Source organism: Nerophis ophidion, linkage group LG10 (assembly GCF_033978795.1).
Source record: "Nerophis ophidion isolate RoL-2023_Sa linkage group LG10, RoL_Noph_v1.0, whole genome shotgun sequence".
NCBI lineage: Eukaryota > Metazoa > Chordata > Actinopteri > Syngnathiformes > Syngnathidae > Nerophis > Nerophis ophidion.
In genome coordinates, this window is record NC_084620.1 from 9,261,705 (window position 1) to 9,284,487 (window position 22,783).

The 22,783-nt window shown below is 39.9% G+C and overlaps 1 protein-coding gene across 2 annotated transcripts in view; it reads left to right on the forward strand.

Annotated features, from left to right (window-relative positions):
* chchd3a (coiled-coil-helix-coiled-coil-helix domain containing 3a) overlaps positions 1 to 22,783 on the forward strand; it is a 139,649-nt gene that overhangs the window by 27,944 nt on the left and 88,922 nt on the right. For both annotated transcript variants that reach the window (XM_061912245.1, XM_061912246.1), the window contains exons 4-5: positions 5,708 to 5,801; positions 21,083 to 21,263. In XM_061912245.1, coding sequence (XP_061768229.1) covers positions 5,708 to 5,801; positions 21,083 to 21,263 — 275 coding nt within the window. The remainder of the gene's footprint in view (positions 1 to 5,707; positions 5,802 to 21,082; positions 21,264 to 22,783) is intronic.

Sequence of the window (22,783 nt, forward strand, 5' to 3'; positions counted from 1 at the left end):
GCTGGCGCCTACCTCAGCTACAATCGGGCGGAAGGCGGGGTACACCCTGGACAAGTCGCCACCTCATCGCAGGGCCAACACAGATAGACAGACAACATTCACACTCACATTCACACACTAGGGCCAATTTAGTGTTGCCAATCAACCTATCCCCAGGTGCATGTCTTTGGAAGTGGGAGGAAGCCGGAGTACCCGGAGGGAACCCACGCATACACGGGGAGAACATGCAAACTCCACACAGAAAGATGCCGAGCCTGGATTTGAACCCAGGACTGCAGGACCTTCGTATTGTGAGGCAGACGCACTAACCCCTCTGCCACCGTGATTATGTCATTCAGAAATGTTTACTAAAAGAATTGTGCGGCCCATTGTTACAAAAAACATTTTAACTTTCGTCCATTTAAAAGGAAGACCCCGGCCCCTTGATCCTTTTCTTTCTTCCCTTTGCCTGTCTGTTCCTTTCTCTTTAGCTCTTCCTTTGCCAATGTTAATCCAAGTGGATTTTAACTTTTAAATGTTTATTGAAGTTAAAAATGTTTGTGATTTATGATCGTTTGGGAGGGCACCAAAGGGACTTCTGTGTGTGTGCGCGAGTTGGCTGAGCAGTGCGTACAGAGGACAGCGGCCTGTTGTTGTTTTGGCTTGTTAGTAAAGATAAAGTTGATCCATCACCCTGTTGTTAGGTTTGTTATAATACAGTTTGGTATAGCACTTTATAATGTGTTCAAAGTGTGCAAACTTTCACTAAAATATGGACTTTTATTGTTTCTAGAATCCATTATTAATTTTTACATTTGTTTCCTTTGGGTAAATTTGCTTCACTATACAAACGTTTCAATTTACAAACCATGTTAAATAAATTAAGTTCGTAAATTGAGGTGTCACTGTATAAGTAAAATAAAGTAGTACCCCAACTTATTAGGTCAATTGATTCTGTGAGGCAAAACACGTATCTCAAATCAGCCTCCATTGAAATTAATTCAAATTTATTTATTCTTTGTCCCCCAAAACATCACAGTTTTAACATAAAAAATGGACTTTTAAATCTTGCTCAGAAATCCAATGTAATATGATGTACTACGAACAACTACAGTAGTTTTTTGTAATGTAAGTATTTCCTTTGGAGAGTGGACTTCTGCAGGTGTCGTCTCCGGGCATCTTCTCTGTTGTGTAACAATAGGAATGGTTATTGTTGTTTTTGTTGCATATGGACGTACAGTATTTGAGTGACGGGACGGACGTCAGAGTTAAAGGCCTACTGAAATTAGATTTTCTTATTTAAACTGGGATAGCAGGTCCATTCTATGTGTCATACTTGATCATTTCGCGATATTGCCATATTTTTGCTGAAAGGATTTAGTAGAGAACATCCACAATAAAGTTCGCAACTTTCGGTGCTAATACAAGAGCCCTGAAAATACCGGAAGTCGCAGACGATGACGTCACATATCGATGGCTCCTCACATATTCACATTCTTTATAATGGGAGCCTCCAACAAAATGTGCTATTCGGACCGAGAGAACGACAATGTCCCCATTAATTTGAGCGAGGATGAAAGATTTGTGTTTGAGGATATTGATAACGACGGACTAGAAAAAAATAAAAAACGCGATTGGGACGGATTCCGATGTTTTTAGAGACATTTACTAGGATAATTCTGGTAAATCCCTTATCTTTCTATTGTGTTGCTAGTGTTTTAGTGAGTTTAATAGTACCTGATAGTCGGAAGTGTACATCCACGGGTGTGTTGACGCCAATGTCTCAGGGGAGTCGACGGCAGCTGCATGGACGACACAAGCTCAGCTTTTCTCCGGTAAGAAGCGTCTTTTTAACCACAATTTTCCCACCGAAACTTGCTGGTTGACATTCCGTCTTGATTCATGCTCGCTTGACTGCGCTCTGATCCATAGTAAGGTTTCACCTCCAGGAATTTTAAACAAGGAATCACCGTGTGTTTGTGTGGCTAAAGCTTCCCAACTCCATCTTTCTACTGTGACTTCTCCAATATTAATTAAACAAATTGCAAAAGATTCAGCAACACAGATCTCCAAAATACCGTGTAATTATGCCATTTAAGCAGACATCATTTAGCTGTGTGTGTGTGCAGCGCTCATATTTCCTTAAAACCCGTGACGTCTTGCGTACACGTCATCATTACACGACGTTTCCAGGACGAAACTCCCGGGAATTTTAAAATTATAATTTAGTAAACTAAACCGGCCATATTGGCATGTGTTGCAATGTTAATATTTCATCATTAATATATAAACTATCAGACTGCGTGGTGGGTAGTAGTGGGTTTCAGTAGGCCTTTAACAGCAAGCAGAGGTGGGTATTAACACCCTACTTTTACAACATTTGTAAATCACCATTATGTGTATAATATATTGCTTACTGCTTATAAAGACTAATTATTTTGGTTTTTTAAAGAGACTTCTTCCACGTGACTGTGAAAATAAGCACTGGTCACGTTTGACTCCATTTTACTAAGCAAACGGCTCCTGGCAGTCACATGACTACACTCATTCTACACACTGGAGATAGTGACATGATGTTAGACGAGGCAACACAACTCTTCAATGTTTCCTTACAACCTCGGAAAAAGAATGGGCTGTAATCCACAGTATGTCAGTAGAAATTTTCATTTTCAATGTAACAAAGGCATGTCAAAATAGCAATGAAAACAAGCAAAACAACATTAAATCTATCTATTCTACATCATCAAAAAGAATAGAGCATTTTCTGATGAAGTATTTAGCGAACCGCACACGGGTATATAGTTATCAATCAATCAAACTTTATTTCTATATCCCTAAATCACAATTGTCTCAAAGGGCTGCACAAGCCACAACGACATCCTTGGCTCAGATCCCACATCAGGGCAAGAAAAAAACTCAACCCAATGGGATACAATGAGAAACCTTGGAGGGGACTGCAGGTGTGGGGACCCCACTGGGCGACCGGTGCAATGCAATTTGTAGTTTAACTGGCAGACTATTGCTAAAATGATAGCTAAATTTATTTTTCACACAACTCCGTCACTCTGTTGTTAGCTGGCTAGCTGACAAGCTAACTATATTACAGGACTGTTGGAGATGGCATTCTCCAGATCTCCCCTGTAAAGGTCCACATCAGACATTTTTAAGTACTTTGACGTGTTTAAGTCACCAAAAATCAATGAAGCATCATCACTGCCATTTTAACCAAAAATATAACATGATGAGTTTTGATGATTTTATACATTTTAAAAGCTATTTTTAAGTGTCCTAATGGAATAGCCCCTGATGTGATGTGTAAAGAAATACAAAGATACAATAGTGAATGTGCGCAGACTCAAACTGGAGTCGGTGAGAGCTGTAGAGTTAAAAGGTGCCGGACGACTCTGGGTCAGTCTGTGTTCTCACTGAAGGCCTCACATCTGTGAAACTTTTTTCCACTGGAGTTGCAGTCACAGTTGGACGTTAAACTTTACTCCACAAAACTGAAAAAGTGCCTTAAGGAAAATCCGAAGTTTGACCACTAGAATTAGATGTAGTATGGGCAAATAGGGCCAATTATTTTTAATGTATTTTTTATTTTGTGCTCGTCTTAATCTTTTTGTAGGTGTTTTCACTTTTCTCAACTTTTCTTTAAAAGCCTAACCACGGATAAATTTTGCAAATTAGCTTGTGGCCGAGGATGACGTTGTGGCTTGTGCAGCCCTTTGATACACTTGTGATTAAGGGCTACCGGTATATAAATAAACTTTGATTGCTTGAAGTCTTATGTACTTTGAAATTGGTTACCTATGGGTAGCAATATTTAATCATACCGTCACGGTCAAATAAATAAAACATAAGGTAAAATGTTTCTTTATTTAATGTTTTAGCTCGTTGTGTTGTTGTTTTGTGGCCACAGTCATCTCTTGCCTGTCACTGGTTGCTCTTACTTGCGCATGTTTGTTTCTGTCCCGGAAAAATATGAGTGATGAAGTCACTGACTATTTACCACAAAATGATTTGTCGACAAATATAATTTGGCTACAACAGTGGTGTCAAATGTACGGCTCCCGGGCCAGATCTGGCCCTCGAACAGCGGAGTGAGTTTGCTGAAATTTTTGAATGAAAGAAACTGCTGTTCTAAATGTGTCCACTAGATGTCGCAATAGCAATTATTTGTATCTTTGGAGATAATGCTACATAAATAAATATAAATAAACCACATGATGTTAGTGCACCAGTTGAGGAAAAGTAGCAAACTACATAAATAACATACTGTAATTTGATTTTGGTATTTTTTTTATCTTGGTAGATTGAAAATGAACACCAATGAGTTGGCTGATGTACATTATCAGATAATTTATTCAGAAAGTATAAATCACGACAAATAGCAAACCCGGTTTGCCCACATTTGAGGTTCTCTCCAAGGTTCTCATAGTCATCATTGTCACTGGCGTCCCACTGGGTGTGAGTTCTCCTTGCCCACTGGGTGTGAGTTTTCCTTGGCCTTATGTGGGTTCTTCCGAGGATGTCGTAGTCGTAGTGGTTTGTACAGTCCTTTGAGACATTTGTGATTTAGGGCTATATGAATAAACATTGATTGATTGATTTATTGAAAGATAGAATACTTTAACCACAACATGTAAGTGTAAAAAAACCCCACAACAACATTATGATTTGTACATTGAATTGTTGCAACAAGTGTCTAGTATTGTTTTATGACATGTTAGTGTAATTCTGAGGAAATGTTCCAAAGATGTCCAGTGGGGGGCATTGTGGCTATCTGCAACCATATGTTTCTTGTTTTGGTTCATTTTCTGCTTTACCTCTAATGCAGTGGTTCTTAACCTTATTGGAGGTACCGAACCCCACAAATTTCATATGCGCATTAACCGAACCCCTCCTTAGTGAAAAATAAAAAAATAATGATTTTAAATTCAAGACAACGTTTTTTTTATTGGTGCATAAAATGAACTGTGCATGAACATCCCCTTGTTCAAAGAACAAAACCAACACATGAACTCACAACATATTACACATTTGCAAATCAGACGGAACATTAGAGGTAACATTGTTTGGGGGTTTCTATAATACGCCGCTAGGGAGAATATTTTATTTACACGATGAGTTGGGTGTGTCGCCGAACCCCTGAGGCCGACTCACCGAACCCCTAGGGTTCGATCGAACCCGGGTTAAGAACCACTGCTCTAACGGTATTATATGTAATGGCCAGATATAGCATTTAAAACATACATCAAGTCAGTCCTTTATCCAATTGCAATTCAATGTGTATTTTATTTCATTGCCATCTTAAAGGAAATTGTCTTTCTCCACTTGCGTGTCCCACTGATCTTTCATTTTACCAGGTAATAATAGCCGCTGACAATAGGGATTATCCCATCTAACTATAGCAGTGTGAGTGTAATCTCTGCACTTACACACACCGCAGAACACCGTGTGCCACTTGAGTCTTCAGAGCACGTTTTGGCCTGGTCGCCTGCTGCCATCTTTACTTTCATGCTTAATTACCTGCCAAGATAGACTGGCGAGGACACAAGAAGCGTCCACGTGTTTGATATCCCTGACATGAATACAGGAAGATAGGTGTTGCAGTGATTTGAGCATATAGACTCTGTCTGTACCTGCGTGTTGTGAAAGGTGATTTCATAAGAATATATTAAGGGTTTGCTTTGGTATGCCCAAACAATTTTTTTCTGTCATTTTTTAGTTGATGAAGAAGCCCTAAGGAAGAAGATCAGTGACGAGTTGTATGAAGGGCTGGAGAAGCAGAGAGTCAAAGCAGAGCAAGACCTGCAAACCTGGTGAGGCGCACACTTAACCACAATATTTGGTACACTTGCACGGTAATGGTAGCAATGTTACATGGCTACTGTGTGTCCCACAGGCGGTATAGTATGAAAAACTTAGTGTTTGTGCCGGCCTGCGCCTTATAACATTCACCAGTGATTTCAAAAGTATAGTACCGTGATACTAATGAATCATTTTTGGTACTATACCGCCTCTGAAAAGTACCAGTCCGCCATCCCACAATCTAGTCGATACTATGATAACGTCGATGTTTTTTGGCAGTACAACATCATCTTTGGTTTTTTAAAATGTATATTCTGTTTATAAACTCAGGAAATACGTCCCTGGACACACGAGGATTTTGAATATGACCAATGTATGATCCTGTAGCGACTTGGTATCGGATTAATACCCAAATTTGTGGGATCATCCATAACTAATGTAAAGTATCAAGCAACAGAAGAATAAGTGATTATGACATTTTAAGAGAAGTGTAGATAGAATATGTTAAAAGAGAAGGTAAGCAGATATTAACAGTAAATGAACAAGTAGATTAATAATTAATTTTCTACCACTTGCCCTTAATAATGTTGACAAAATGATAGAATGATAAATGACACAATATGTTACTGCATATGTCAGAAGCTAAATTAGGAACCTTTGTTTGCTTACTTACTAATAAAAGACAAGTTTTCTTGTATGTCCACTATTTTATTTAAGGACAAACTTGCAATAAGAAGCATATGTTTAATATACCGTAAGATTTTTTGTTAAAATAAAGCCAATAATGCAATTTTTTGTGGTCCCCTTAATTTAGAAAAGTACCGAAAATTATCGAAATAATTTTAGTACCCTTACCAAAATATTGGTATTGGGACAACACTAGTGTGCGCTGAGTGAAAGTATGATAAACACATCATTTTACATTTTAATATCGCTTAATAATGCAAAACATAAATGTCCACTGAAGAGGGCACTTTTTTTGGGAAAGTTATTGTAGCCTTGAATGGGGTTGTCTGTGGAGTACCAAGCATGCCTTTTGCGGGCACTTTGTAATGATAAAAAATGTTAGTCAATTTTACCCTCATAAAATTGTAGTTTGCTGTTGTTTGATGTTAACTTATCTATTACATTTGTTAGTGAGCATTGGCAGCAGAAAAAAAAGAGTGCCCAATCTTTATGTGACGGTTCAAGTTTATTTGGGGTGGTTGGTCCACTACAAATCCATTTATGTTATGGGAAACAATGCATGATGAATAATGTGGTCAAAATGCTTTGGAAGACATGCAATCATTAGACCGTCCCCACAGAAACTCACAGTGTCGTGAGTGCGCCAATTCACGCAAATTTAATCTTCAAATTTGTCCAATGCCTGCAACTTCCCGACATATTTTGTTTAACCACCGTCAGTTTCACCAATCACTCTCCTTTTCCTGATCAATTAATCATGCTTTTGAAAGGAAAGGCGATAACCTGAGCTAATTTGAGCAAGCGATCCCTTCGTCATGCTCACCTAAGATACAAACTTTGTGAGGAGTAGACTTCTTTTTGAGCATCAACAAGCAAGCAGGTGCAATAATTAGGTTTCCCCCTTTTCTTGCCTCCCCTTTAATAAACCTGGATACTGTCCAGTGCACCCTAGTGAACTCCCAAGTTCTTCAAATGCAAGATGAGCTGGGGTTGGTTATTAATCAACTTCCTCCTTTAGACTCATTCAAGACAAAAGTGGCTCGGACAAATCGTTTTACTCTTTTATGTATTTTCTTTTTTTAATGTAACCGCTTCCTTTAGCCACTGTATATTGATGTCCCTTCAAAGAAGTAAGTGTTTCAGAATTGCTTCCTCCTTGCAATTAATGGACATCATGTTGGCTTTCAAGCCCTTGTTCAGACCCGAGAGACCAAAAAATAATGCACGCCTAAACAAGAAAGCAATCATCAGCTGCACTTGTGTGTACCTGTGTGTGTGTGCTTATGTGCACGCCACTAAGCTTCCCGCCTGAAAATAGATTTTAATTCTGGAAAGAAAGGCACCGTTACAAGTCGACTAAATATTATTCGGCTGCATATGTGCTGTGTTAATCGTTCTCGGTTCTTTCACTCAGCTGCCATGCAGGTTGATGTGCCGAAAATAAGTTGTTCAATTGCCTAAGGGGATCAAACAACAAAATGCAACCTTTCTTGACGCATTTTCTGAAGTTAGTGTGAACTCAACCACACTTGCAATGACAGACTCTGTAATTTACAAGCTATGGCCCTTTTATCACCACATTCCTTTTTAATATGAGACTGTGCTTTGGACCCTCTTACTTGTTGCACACAAATCGAGTGAAACTCCAAATATGATGGCTGCATCAATCAGTGCGTAGGTCGGCTTGCAACACTTTGTAACATATTGTTTCCCACAGGCATGCAAGCCCAAGTTATTGTCTTATGGGTGTTGGTTTCATTTGATGCAGCTGGGTATGTGTTAAGAGTGGCTGAGCAATAAAAAAAAAAAAACTGGGTGCACTGATTTTATTGATAATGTTCATGTACATTTAATACCATGCTTGTTCTGTGTTGGCGTTGAATCACCATCTGTGCAACCATTTACTTTGGGTATCAATAAAGTAACCTTGATCGTAATATTGCTGTGTCTAAAGGCGTTTTAGCCAAAGTACCCAGCATGCTATGTGGATACTTTGTAAACACCAGTTAAAGTTAAAAGTTATGGTACCAATGACTGTCACACACACACTAGGTGTGGCAAAATTAGAATAGAATAGAATAGAAAGTAGTTTATTGATCCCTGGGGAATTTCGGCACCACAGTTCGCTCACAATAGACAATAATAAATAATATATAACACATATATATGATGTGTGAATAGTATAAATATATTCTACATTTGAGTCCAGTCAAGAAGGAACATATGCATTATACAGTCTGATGGCTGTCGGTATGAAGGACCTCCTGTGTTGTTCAGTGTTGCATTTAGGGAGTTTGAGCCTTCCACTGAACAAATTATTCCCTGCATTTGACCCAGCACCCTTGATCACCCCCTGGGAGGTGAGGGGAGCAGCAGTGGTGGCCGCGCCCGGAAATCATTTTGGTGATTTAACCCCCAATTCCTTTCCAACCCTTTATGCTGAGTGCAGGGAGGTAATTGGTCCCATTTCTATAGTCTTTGGTATGACTCGGCCGGGGGGTTTTAACTCACGACCTACTGATCTCATGGCGCACTTACGTATTTGTTACTTGTGTCGTTGTTGTTACTCTCATAGAACGGTAGTTCGTTGTTGTGTGTTAACTCACCTGTTGTATTGTTGTTTTTTTTTTAATTATGCCCGAGTAAGATTTATAAGTGGGGTAAATGATGGATTATTGTTTTATTTTTTTATTTTTATTAAATCAACATAGAAAAAACACACAAGATACACTTTAAATGGGTTGTACTTGTATAGCGCTTTTCTACCTTCAAGGTACTCAAAGCGTTTTGACACTACTTCCACATTTACCCATTCACACACACATTCACACACCGATGGAGGGAGCTGCCATGCAAGGCGCTAACCAGCACCCATCCGGAGCAAGGGTGAAGTGTCTTGCTCAGGACACAACGGACGTGACGAGGTATGTACTAGGTAGGGATTGAACCAGGGACCCTCGAGTTGCGCATGGCCACTCTTTCAATTAGTGCATCAACCCCAAAGAAGACCTCGCTCCCCCATTCACACTCATCCACACCCACTCACACAAAAGGGGTTGTTTCTTTCTGCTACCAATATTCTGGTTCCCACAACATAGATATAACACCGTCTGCAAGGGACACAGTCCCTGAAGCACACGTGATTGTGTGTGCCGCTGGTCCACTAACATTTTCATTAATTAATATTTTTTATGTAATTGTTTGTTTGTTGGGCTTCAGGGTGGCAGATGGGTTAGAGCATCTGCCTCACAATACAAAGGTCCTGCAGTCCTGGGTTCAAATCCAGGCTCGGGATCTTTCTGTGTGGAGTTTGCATGTTCTCCCCGTGAATGTGTGGGTTCCCTCCGGGTACTCCGGCTTCCTCCCACTTCCAAAGACATGCACCTGGGGATAGGTTGATTGGCAACACTAAATTGGCCCTAGTGTGTGAATGTGAGAGTGAATGTTGTCTGTCTATCTGTGTTGGCCCTGCGATGAGGTGGCGACTTGTCCAGGGTGTACCCCGCCTTCCGCCCGATTGTAGCTGAGATAGGCGCCAGCGCCCCCCGCGACCCCAAAAGGAAATAAGCGGTAGAAAATGGATGGAAAATGGATGGATGTTTGTTTGTTAAATGATGAATTCTTAGATGCATCGTAATTTGGACGTGGACATTTCTGTTTTAATGGACAAACGTGTTTGATTATTTAAGTGTGTTAAATAAAGTAATACAGGCAGTTCTAAAATGTGGAACTCGCTCAGACGCGAGTCGCAAAACACAGAGGAGAGAAGTCAGTGTTAGTTAGAAGTTAGAGAAGAGGCCATGATAACCGCTAAGCTGGTTTGAATGTGAAGTAGTGAAACCGCCAAAAAATGCGTGCTTGGTACACTAAAAAAGTCTAACTGGCACCACATTAAATCAGAGAGTAACCAGCTAAGAAGAAGAAATTAGAACGTACTGTAGTACTTCAGGATACGAGTTTGTTACCTTGAAAAACTAATTAAATTAAAACCAATTTCCTCGGTGCTCGGGACTAAAACATTGCAATTTTAGCATAAGCATCCCATTTAAAAAGAAAAAAAAAAACTTTTAAATGATAAATATTGCATGACAAACTGTAAAATTTGAAAATAGTACAAACTAATACAGTATTATGAAGTGAATTAATGATAATGTAAAGCATTGGAGAGTGAATTTCTACAGTGTGTCTTTCAAGCTTTTTGCCATAAAACACACACCATCAGCAGCTTCTCCATATTTTCATGGATACATGTCTGCCGTTTGATTGCTATTTTTCATTATCTTCTTAAGTGTGGTGCAGGCTAGGAGTGCCACGCTCCAAGTGCTTCACCAAGTTAGCAATCTACACGCTGTGTCATGTTTTTGATTATTTCTTTTTTTAGTTCAATGCATATCATCCACTTCGTCTCAGCACTTTTTTTCACTATGACTTTCGTCCTTCGCATTGTTTGGAAAAATAAAGATATGTCCATCGCTAGCTAAAAGCTAATGCTAAAAAGTAAGACCGGATGTTTCAGTCAGATTTGACAGGGTTCACTGTGGCATTTGCTTATCAGCAGTGTCAACAGCCCCTGTGTTTTTGAAAGTGTGGTTATTAGTCACGTTCTTTATCATCATTTTAATTCAAACAGTAATACTGAACTTTACAAGTTTTACTGTGGTTTATCATTAAACTGTTTGTCGTTACATCCCTAGTCTCTGACTTTATCTTTACAGAGTAAAAATATCGCCTACAGTATCGTAGCTACAAGCCACTCGGAATAGCCTGATTTGAATGTGTTAGTGAGCAAGGGGAGAGTATCAAATCTAAAAAAGAAAGAACCTATCACCTAATTTTATTGTGGCAGTCCAACTTTATCCATGATGGGCCTCCACAAATAGATGAATATGTGGGAAACACTGGAATAGGTTTTGCCTCTTAAGTGCAACAGTTTGATTGCCTCTACTGGTGTTTGCCTCTTTAATGCTTAAACATACTAGTTATAGCTAAAAGTTTGCTTTGATTGGAATCGAGTGAGTTGTGCTGCAGAAAGTCTTGAGGCTTTATTGGTTCGGTGGAGCTTTCAAGCCATAAATGAACTGCCTTCTTTTTTTTCATGCGAGCAAAGTTAGGGTTCAGTGAGGAGTCAATTTGGATGTAACCCCTCTAACTCATTTGTTTGCAAGGAGCAGCTGCAGGGTGCAGATTTGCCTCTCTGCGAGGCATCGGAGCAGAACCACTTCCAAGAAATAAGATGAGTGCAGGACAGAACTGCTGTCGCTCTTGTATCAACCTATTGCCTCTTTTTGTCATTTGTTCATCCGGACATGTTTGTTGTTTGTGGAAAGCTTATTTAATAAGTTTCACATGCTGCAGGAATAATGCCGATGTTTATGCACCACATTGCATAGTCAAAAGAGCCCTGCTGACCCTATGATACTGATCAGCCGTAGTCATATACTAACCATTATAGTTAACTTTTTATTGCTAGCTGGCTTTTATGTTCCACACACTTCTAAAACGAATTAGCTCTGTGCATCGTCCTCGCTACCATGCACTCGCTTTCACGTGGCCAGCATTCAGGTGTTTATGTGCAAGTGCATATGTGTCAGGGAGAACGCGAGGGGCCATAAAATATTCATGGCCTGCATTCAGCGACATTATTCCGAACATCAATATTGCATAGGGCTTCTAAATGCCTTTGTTTCAGGGTGCTTTCTGTCGAACTCATTCCTGCCAGACACATGTTGACGACTGTAAACATTCATGAGTCACAAGGCGCATAATAAGATTAATAAATTGTAGTGGGCTTCCTGACGCATCCCAAAAACTTGCATAGTAGGCTAATTAGAGATTCTCAATCAGAGGTCTCCAACCTTTTTTCCTTTTACAGCTAAGTTTACAAATTGAAATTGGCTGCAAGTTACTCATTTATTTACTTATTCTCATCTCAACATATAGTTTCATAGTTTATTTCAACTCAACCCATGTAAATAAGCTTTTTTTTGTCAGATCATAAACAAAATGTTGAACTACACAATTCAATATTTGCATTAAAACTTAAAGAGACCTATTACACAAAACCAACTTTTTTTTAACCTATTTGTAACTGTATTTGTGTAATTGGGATCTGCTTAAGTCCAGAAAATTTTAAATCAACCCATGGACACATTGCGGAGATACTTATAAAACAATATTGCCTTCTTTCATACTTCCTCCAAACAATCCATTTTTTTTTACGTTTTACCGAATTGTGACATCAGCAGATATCTCCATATGTGGTGGAAAAGTACAGAAGAGCTTTGCGTGAGTATGCCATAGTAGTCCAGCGCTGTAGTCAATAAGCTCCTTATTTTTCTCCATCCTCTTTTTGTGGGGCAGATTAGCTTGTAGATGCACATGCATCCTCCGCTGTTGCCATTTCTAATACAAGTATCATATAGTTCTAATAACCTATATATATCTTTCAGTAGACTCGTGATGGAAGCGCTAATAACTAAAACAGTGTTGAAGACAGTTTTGAAATAAGAAAAAATCAGACCGCCAACTAAACGGGCATCCTGAAGAGTCTGTCAGAAAATAGCTTGAAAACAGTTCGTAAAACATGATTTATGCAAAATATTGACCAAAGAACCACCATTACATGTTATGTAGACCCCAAGGGAGTGTTTTTAATGAATAAATAAAACCCCCGTAAAACTCCCCCAAAAAAACAGTGTTCTTGTCTATGTGTTGCAGTATACATTTCCCATGTATCTCACATTATGAAGTAAAAACTGGAATGCTGTGAAATGATCCTCTATATTACGCATTTTACCCACTGACACACTGCAGGTCAGACAAACACACCTGTTTACATTTGTCAAACAAAATGTCTGTTCATCTACAAATGTTAAATTTTTAGATGTTTAATATCATGCCTTACCTCATCACATGAATCATTAAAATACCATTTAATTTGATGCCTACCTTCAGTCTTTCAAATCTCTGTTTTTCTTATTTATTCCAACTCAATTACATTTTTAAGACTAGGAGAGTTCAGCGTTTTTTGATTGATTGATTGATTGAAACTTTTATCAGTAGATTGCACAGTACAGTACGTATTTCGTACAAGTGACCACTAAATGTTAACACCCGAATAAGTTTTTTAACTTGTTTAAGTCGGGGTCCTTGTAAATCAATTCATGGAATGAAATGTGTTAAATCTTTTCAGTCTTAATTGACGTGAAATATATTCCATAATTGGTCAGTTGTTATAGCACACTAATACAGTTCAATATAGCACACATACACAGATGATTGTTTAAAGTGGCAAACAGGACATGACTCAATAATTCAAAGTCAAAAAGTTATATTTTGCAAGCTCATATTTTAAATAAAAATATTTAAGCGTGATTAATTGTATTTTGTGTGTCGTTAATACCTAATAAATCACGATTTATCACAGATAATTTAATACAAAAAAAATTAATAATGTTCCTTAGAAAAATACATTTACATGAGTACTGATAAATATATAAATAATAAATTAACTTTACTCCAGTCCAATGTTGCCATGCTGCTGTTTGAATGGGTTGAATTTGAGTTTCACTTTTTTGTTCCACTCACTTTCACAATGTTTTAAGTCTGCATATACATTTAATACCAAAATTAAGTAAAAAAAAAAAGATACAAAACGAGTAGCTTAAGTATACAATTACAAACAACCAGCAATAAAAGCCACAGACGCTCAGACTTGGATGTGCATTGTGAAGACAGTAATTTATTCATTAAGTGGGATCGCTAAATAACGTATACTCCACATGTATGTTCAATTATATCAATGAAGTTGAAGTAATTCCAATATTTACCTCCTATAAACTCAAGTTGTTAACTCCTGAGATCGTGCCCCTCGAGGCCTGGTATTGAGACATGATGTTCACTTGCAAGAGTATTTTTGAATGGCTATCTACTAAGCTATGAGAATCGTTTCCCAGTTACTATCTTATACTATTCTGGAAGTTATTACTCGTTGTTTATGTAAAAGAGTCGTTCAAATAGCTTATTTGTTCGGTTAGTAGAATATTTCTGCAACCCTCTAGCAAGGTACTTGGAAAGGCGTGACGAGCTTCTGCGCTAAATGTGAGTTTTAATAATTTAGTGTAAATTTGTCTCCAAGATCTTTTATTTACTGAAGACCAGTCCAGTCTGTGACACAGTCAGCTGAGATATGCTCTATCTCACAGGGACATGGTTTGTGACATCTTACCTTGAACATTGACTAACAATAGCAAGTGGTCAATGGCCCCCTGTCCGTAAGGTATTCCATGACATATGCCAAGCGTACGGATATTTTGGATTCAACCCTGGAGCTGCCAAAATAACAACAGCTACTGAACCACAATACCATTATACGGCATGACTTCTTGTTAGCTGTTTACATCCATAAACCCGTCACCACACACTGCCAACCTAGTTGCTCTCTTGCAAGTGTTGCCGCTTAATTTTGAGTAGTCCTTCAACATAATTCCATTTAAACTGAACATTTTAGTTTTTCCTTTACTAGCCTCTTCCCCACCTGTTCTCAATCTTTTACAGCCAAATGAAATATGTCTTCAATATCCCAGGGAGAGTGCAATAATGGCGAGAAAGCAATAGAGCTGAAGCAGAATGATAGCATCCAGCTCTTCATAGAAGTTATTTTTTATGCTAGCTTTTCCTTTCTGCTATCTTATTATGTACAGTATTTTTGCATAGTGCCAAAGCCAGTTCACTGCTCTGACTCATGACCTAGAGCAGAGGTCTCAAACTCAATTTACCTTGGGGCCACTGGATGCAGAATCTGGGTGAAGCTGGCCGCAAGAAAAGATTTATTAAAAAAATCTAACATGCACTTTTTAATGAATTCACCTTCTTTGAATGGCTTTCCCGCCCTAGCAAAATACTTGCCAACTCTCGCGATCTTTCCGGGAAACACCCGAATATAAGTGCCCCCCCCCGACAATCTCCCGAAGCAATCATTCTCCAAGGTTTTCACTCGGACAACAATATTAAGGGCATGTCGTGATGGCACTGCATCTAGTGTGTCCTCTACAACCTGCCTTCTCGTCCGCTTTCCCACCATACAAACAGTATGGGGCTTTTGCAGGGGCGGGGGTGTATATTGTAGCCTGGAAGAGTTAGGGCTGCATGGGATTCTGGGTATTTGTTCTGTTGTGTTTACAGTGGGGCAAACAAGTTTTTAGTTAGCCACCGATTGTGCAAGTTCTCCCACTTGAAATGATGACAGAGGTCTGTAATTTTCATCATAGGTACACTTCAACTGTGAGAGACAGAATGTGAAAAAAAAAATCCAGGAATTCACATTGTAGGTATTTTAAAGAATTTATTAATAAGTAATGGTGGAAAATAAGTATTTGGTCACTTCAAACAAGGAAGATCTCTGGCTCTCACAGACCTGTAACTTCTTCTTTAAGAAGCTCTTCTGTCCTCCACTCGTTACCTGTATTAATGGCACTTTTTTGAACTTGTTATCTGTGTAAAAGACACCTGTCCACAGCCTCAAACAGTCAAACTCCAAACTCCACTATGGCCAAGACCAAAGAGCTGTTGAAGGACACCAGGAAAAGAATTGTAGACCTGCACCAGACTGGGAAGAGTTAATCTACAACAAACATTCATCTTGGTGTGAAAAAATCAACTGTGGGAGAAATTATCCACTGATAATCTCCCTCAATCTAGGGCTCCAGGCAAGATCTCATCCCGTGGGGTCAAAATGATCATGAGAACGGTGAGCAAAAATCCCAGAACCACACGGGGGGACCTGGTGAATGACCTGCAGAGAGCTGGGACCAAAGTAACAGAGGTTACTATCAGTAACACTACGCCGATAGGGAATAAAATCCTGCAGTGCCAGCCGTGTCCCCCTGCTTAAGCCAGTGCATGTCCAGGCCCGTCTGAAGTTTGCCAGAGAGCACATGGATGATACACCAGAGGATTGGGAGAATGACATGTGGTCAGATGAAACCAAAATAGAACTTTTTGGATTAAACTCAACTCGTCGTGTTTAGAGGAAGAAGAATACTGATTTGCATCCCAAGAACACCATACCTACTGTGAAGCATGGGGGTGGAAACATCATGCTTTGGGGCTGTTTTTCTGCTAAGGGGACAGGACGATCGATCCGTGTTAAGGAAATAATGAATGGGGCCATGTATCGTGAGATTTTGAGCCAAAACCTCCTTCCATCAGTGAGAGCTTTGAATGGTTGACCAAATACTTATTTTCCACCATAATTTACAAAAAAATTCTTTAAAATTCACAATGTGAATTCCTGGATTTTTTTTCACATTCTGTCTCTCACAGTTGAAGTGTACCTATGATGAAAATTACAGACCTCTGTCATCATTTTAAGTGGGAGAACTTGCACAATCGGTGACTGACTAAATACTTTTTTGCCCTCTGTATGTTGTGTTACGGTGCGGATGTTCTCCCAAAATGTGTTCGTCATTCTTGTTTGGTGTGGGTTCACAGTCTGGCACATATTTCTAACGGTGTTAAAGTTGTTCATATGGCCACCCTCACTGTGACCTGTGTGGCTGTTGATCAACTATGTCAGGGGTGGCCAACTAGTCAGAGACTAAGAGCCACTTTTTTTCTGTGTTACTGCTAAGAGCCACATCATACACATGGGTACACATGAAAATCATCTTTTAATCATGTATGCAAGCATACACAGACCTCTGCTCAGCCAGATCTAATGAAAATAACCACACCAACATGATATCAGTAATTTTCAACAGTTAACATTGTGTGCACTGTCTCACACACACAAACTCTCAGTTCAAGCAAGTCCACAAACAATAATAGAATAATTTTCAATAACATCTTTCTCTTACTATGCTGCTTAGGGAGATTTCTGGCATTCCTTATCTTGAACAATCCTCTTCAAATCTGGCTTGTATTCTGTTGTTGCCACTCTAAGTAATTCTTTCAAATGAGTGTCAGTCAGAACAGATCGATGCTTTGATTTCACATGTTTCAGGGTAGAAAACACAGACTCGCAGACGTACGCTGACCCAAACCTGGACAGTATCTTAAGCGCAGCTCGTTTGATGTTGGGGTATTTTTCAATTAGCACACTTTTCCAAAACCCTTAAAACAGCTTTCAGTTGCTCCTCCTCACAAAGGTCGATCATCTCCAACTCAGCCGCAGCCTCATCTGTGACGAGCCGGGCTTTCAAACAGTCTGTCTCCGCATTAAATAGGTCGACGAGGAACGTAATCTTTGGTCTTTTCAGTTGTAGATCACAGAACCGGGTCACAAACCTTTTGTGCATGTTTGCAACCAGTATTGTATATCTGTCTCTTTTCTCGTTTGACGTCACTCAAACAGGCTTAATGGTCAGTGTGCCATCTAGCTGTAGGGGGAGTGAATGACAGCGCCAGCCAAGCATTTTTGACGCATGTCATGTGACAGCTCCTGAAGAGCCGCATGAAACTAGTTAAAGAGCCGCATGAGGCTCGCGAGCCGCGGGTTGGCCAGGCCAGAACTATGTCTTGCAGTCGCTAACTGTGTCTACAGAAGCAAAATACAACATGTGGCTGGGCTGGCACGCTGTTTGTACAGGTTGTAGAGGACGCTAAAGGCAGTGCCTCTTCAGTGCCATCTTAATATTGTTGTTAGGGTGAAATTGGGGAGAATGATTACCCCTGGAGGGGCATTGAAAATTGGGAGTCCCCTGGAAAAATCGAGGATATACAAATATGAGGCTGTAGACACCATTCATATAAAACTCGCGGGCCGCACCATCATTAAAATTTCATATTAAGGTGCGGGCAGCAAAATAATGTTTCGCGGGCCGCAGTTGGCCCGCGGGCCGCGTGTTTGAGACCTCTGACCTAGAGCCTGCTTTAGTAAAGGTATACTGGCCAGTCAGGGATTTTATGGAAATGGTGGATGTAAAAGGTCATTAGAAAGCGCCTCGTGTGTGTGTGTGTGTGTGTGTGTGCAGTCTGAACCATATGATGGATGGAGTGTGCTGACATGTGCAGCCCAGCGGACTGTGAGTAGACGTGGCTGGGCTCCCTCCCATCTCTTTTCCTAACTCCTCACTTCCCTCTTTGCTTGGTTTCTTCCAGGGCCAAACATGTCATGTTGCTGCTACTCACTTTTCTTTTTGTTCTTGGGGTGGGGGACATGCCAGCTATCTCCTCCTGTTCTACGCTACTCTTTGACATTTTAGTCCTGTTGCAGGATACATGGCGACTTGGAGGCATCCACCATGACCTCTGTGTCATCTCAGGGTTAGGGTTAGGTAACAGCATGGGATCTTACGGTCATCACTTTAGCCTGTCTGTCTGTTTGGATCTTTTGCTGACTATTGTACGGTTTTGTTAAAAAGTGAAGTAAAGTCAATTATATTTATACAATGCTTTTCTCTAGGGACTCAAAGTGCTTTACATAGTGAAACCCAGTATCTACTAACCTGACTCGCCAGATCCTTGTAGTTCGCTGAGCCCCACACAAGGATCTGGGATCGAAGGCATTACAAAATCCTTCAAGATGGCAAAAAATAATGAACCAATCAGGATCGCCGGGCGCGTAAGCGACTGCTAGATTCAAACAACAATGGCGGCATGCAGCGAGGAGTCATGTGCTGACATTGATTCTGCTATTGCAACTGTTTTGTGACATCGATCGTCTGCTGACATTGCTGCGTTGTTTCAGTTAAAGTTCTCTAACTTTTCGCTCTGTCGTTATCCAAAATGTTAGCTGTTCTGTTTCGGATTTACCAGCGTTGGTCTCAGCAGCATCCCGGGTTTATTTCGATGTGAGTGAGTGATTGATTGATTGATTAAAGATAACGGACAAGTGTTTCATACAATCACATACAATAATTTTTTTTTTACAAGGCCCAGCTTTCTCAAATACATATACTATTGAGAAGTCCTAGATCCTTGTGTGGAGCTCAGTGAACTACAAGGATCTGGCAAGAGTCAGGTTCATTATCTACATATTTAAGCTACATTTTAAACCAGTGTGACTGGCACTGGTAGCAGGTGTGTAAAGTGTCCTGACCAAGGACACAACAGCAGTGCGTGGGATAGCGGAAGCGGAGATCGAACCTGCAACCCCCCAAGTTGCTGGCACAGCTGCTCTACTAACAAAATACTATGTGTAACATTGTGTAACGTGCTGGACATGAGGTGGTAAGCGAGCCCGTGTAACTAATATGGTGGCCGACAAGGGAAAAACATGCAGCAACGCCACATTGTGACAAACACAAAATAGGAGAGTGACTTTATACAGTGGTACACCGGGATCCGAGTTTATTTTGGTTCTGTGATGAAGTTCGTTCTTTAAAAAACTTGTATTGCAAAACAGCATAAACCAAAAAAACGTGACAGGAGCGCAGTTGCACGTTACGTGATTCAATCAAATCAACAACACGAGAGAGATGAATATCTTGACAAATAGGAGGCTTGTTGTCTTTACCGAGAGCAGAGGAGGAAGCTGCTCACACTTCCTCATGCTTTCTGTAACATCAAGGGAGAAATGTCATTAGCCAACTTGAAAAATATCTCCAATATAAACTCTTGAAAGCGGACCAGAGTTGTTGTTTTATTGTTTTTTTTAATGACATTTTACAGAGTTCTTCTCTCTGACACCACATAACCTGCTAACTCCTGGAAGTGTGTGTCACAATGGCCCAGCCGCTAGTGACTTTATCTTGTGATGCAAGGTACACCAGTTTGAATCCCGTCTGGCACATTTTGTAATTATTTTAACGGTTATTTGTGATGAAAGTTAAAATTCCTTGTTTTGCTGGGAAATTTCCCATATTTAGAAATTCAAATGTTTTTAGGTATGCGCTGTGGAGTAGACCGTTAGTCTTATTTGTAATATTTTGAATGTGTAAAACAATTATCACTGAACTATTTTTCACTTAGTGAGTTTTGGCATCGTTCTACTAATCCTTAAGTCAGTGCTCCCTTACGATTCAACGAGAAGTTTATTGGATCTTCAGCTGAATCCTCAGTATTTTTTTTTTCCTTCATCGTCACCACCGTTTGATTTCAGACAGAAGAGGATGTTTCAGGGTTTCAGGGACACTCCTATGCTCTCTCTAATCAAGCACACTGTCGCTGCACCAGGAAACGTGTTGCTAGGTAACTGCAAGAACCCAGCGACGGGGTTCAAATAGTGGTCTCGGTGTGTGCTTCATACTTTTTTTTTCAAGACGTTAAATATTGACAAAGTATTTTGAAACCATCCATATTCATCTCCAATATTTGTTTTGTTGCCTCCTCTGTGTGTTCAGAGGCTTGTAACTCATGTGTGTTGAAAATTAATTAATAAGCGAGTATAATAGCATATATCTTTGCTTCATTAGGTCCCTAATTGCATTGGCGACCTTTTTGAATCATTTTGGGACATGTAGCAACTGTGTCGCACCGGGCTTGTGTTGTGGGCTTCAGCTGATAAATACCCATCACACTTTGACACTACGCAGTTGGATTACAAAGGTGCTAATTCAAATACCACAAAGAAGACATTGTTTCCTTTGGCCTCATCAATGTTAAAATTCTCACAAAAATGTGAACCTTGAAGAAATATTTACTGGATGATGTCGATGTTCCGCAGGCTTGAAGCTGAGAAAGCCCGTACATCAGCGCAAGCTAAGGCTGAGACCAGGCGTCACGTGGAGGACGAGGTGTCCAGAATTCTGTCTTCAGAACGCACTGTCGCCCAGGAGAGCCTCCAGCAGGCTGTCCTCAGGGAGAGGATCGCCACTGAGGATGAAAAGCTACGGGCTCAGCTCTTTGTAAGTACATTGTTATTTCCACCAGGAGGTTATGTAATTGTTGCCAATGGTTGGTCTCTCTGTGTGGGGTGTGTAACAGATAAAAACATATTTTCAAATTTAGAAATCCTTTATATCTGTCTGAGCCTTAACTTTCAGGAAACGTCCTGAAGGGATAAGAAACAAATCATAACATTTTGGGTCCGGTCAATATAATAATTTAGTACGGTTTTGTACGTTTACATCATGAGCTTTGACATTTGTGTGTGTGTGTTTGTGGCTCCGCCTCCACCTACAGAGACAAAGACAGTGGCTGACTGACAAGAGGCTAGACTCTGTTCTTTCATTCTACTGTAGATAACACCAAATGTTTTCATTTATTTGATAGGGACGTTGCACAATACATACATTGCACTAGATATAACAACTTAGTTTTCATCTATTCAAGTCATAGGCATATTTTGATGAAAGTTTCCGAAAATGACGGAAATGTGATAAGGAAAATATTATTAAATTTTGGAGCTGTTTCGGATCACCGTCTGGATTTAGGGCATTTTTATTATTGGGATTCAGGGCCTGGTGGAGGAGTATTTTTCTAGTTGACAAGTATGCATTCACTCTAGGGACGCAATAAAATGAAAATTATAATCCGAAACCAGAAATGAAGAGAACGAGGAACAAAACCGAAACACCAAAATAAATTATTATTACCACCGTTGTGTTTATAGCTATGACTGTGTAGTGACCTAAAAAAAATGAAAACATTGTCGTTAGGGCTGGGGAATATATCGAATATACTCGATATATCGCGGGTTTGTCTCTGTGATATAGAAAATGACTATATCGTGATATTTGAGTATACGTTCTCACGCATTTGCTTTTAGCTGCGGGCATTACACTACAGGCTTTTCTTACTCTTTGTGGTCTCCTTCACTCCGAGACGTAAAACAAGCGCACCTTCTTACATACGTCACATACTGTCATGCGTGCAACGTCATACGCCCTCGCGGAGTAGAGAGGTAGGGGCATGGGTAAGGTTGGTTGTGGTGCTAGCGGAGTGATGCGAGTGGTAATACGAGAGAGAGAAGGTGATTATCTGGTAATAAATATTGGAAGAATTCATTCCCAACAAAAACAGCACGGGGTCCATCATCAGCGGGTGGTTTAGCTTCAAGTGGAAATGTGTTGAACAGACAACCGGATTATGTCAAGTGTGCGGGAAAAGCATTGCTACAAAAAGTAGCAGCACTGCTAATGTGTAGCATCATTTGAAAAGTCACCCGCCAGAGCCTGATAAGTGCTTGAAACTCTGCATGTCACATCTCTGTTGGGTGCCACCCAACAAAATGCCAAAGCAACCATTTCCACATCAACACTGAATGAAAAAAACAGAAGGAGATAACGTCCGCAGGAACCTACCCCATAGCGAAGGACATACACTATTTGATTTCCTATTATGCAGCTCATTTTTAATTGACAGTATTTAAAATATATTGTGTAACATCATGCACAAAAGTGCACTTCATTTGTTTGAAACTATT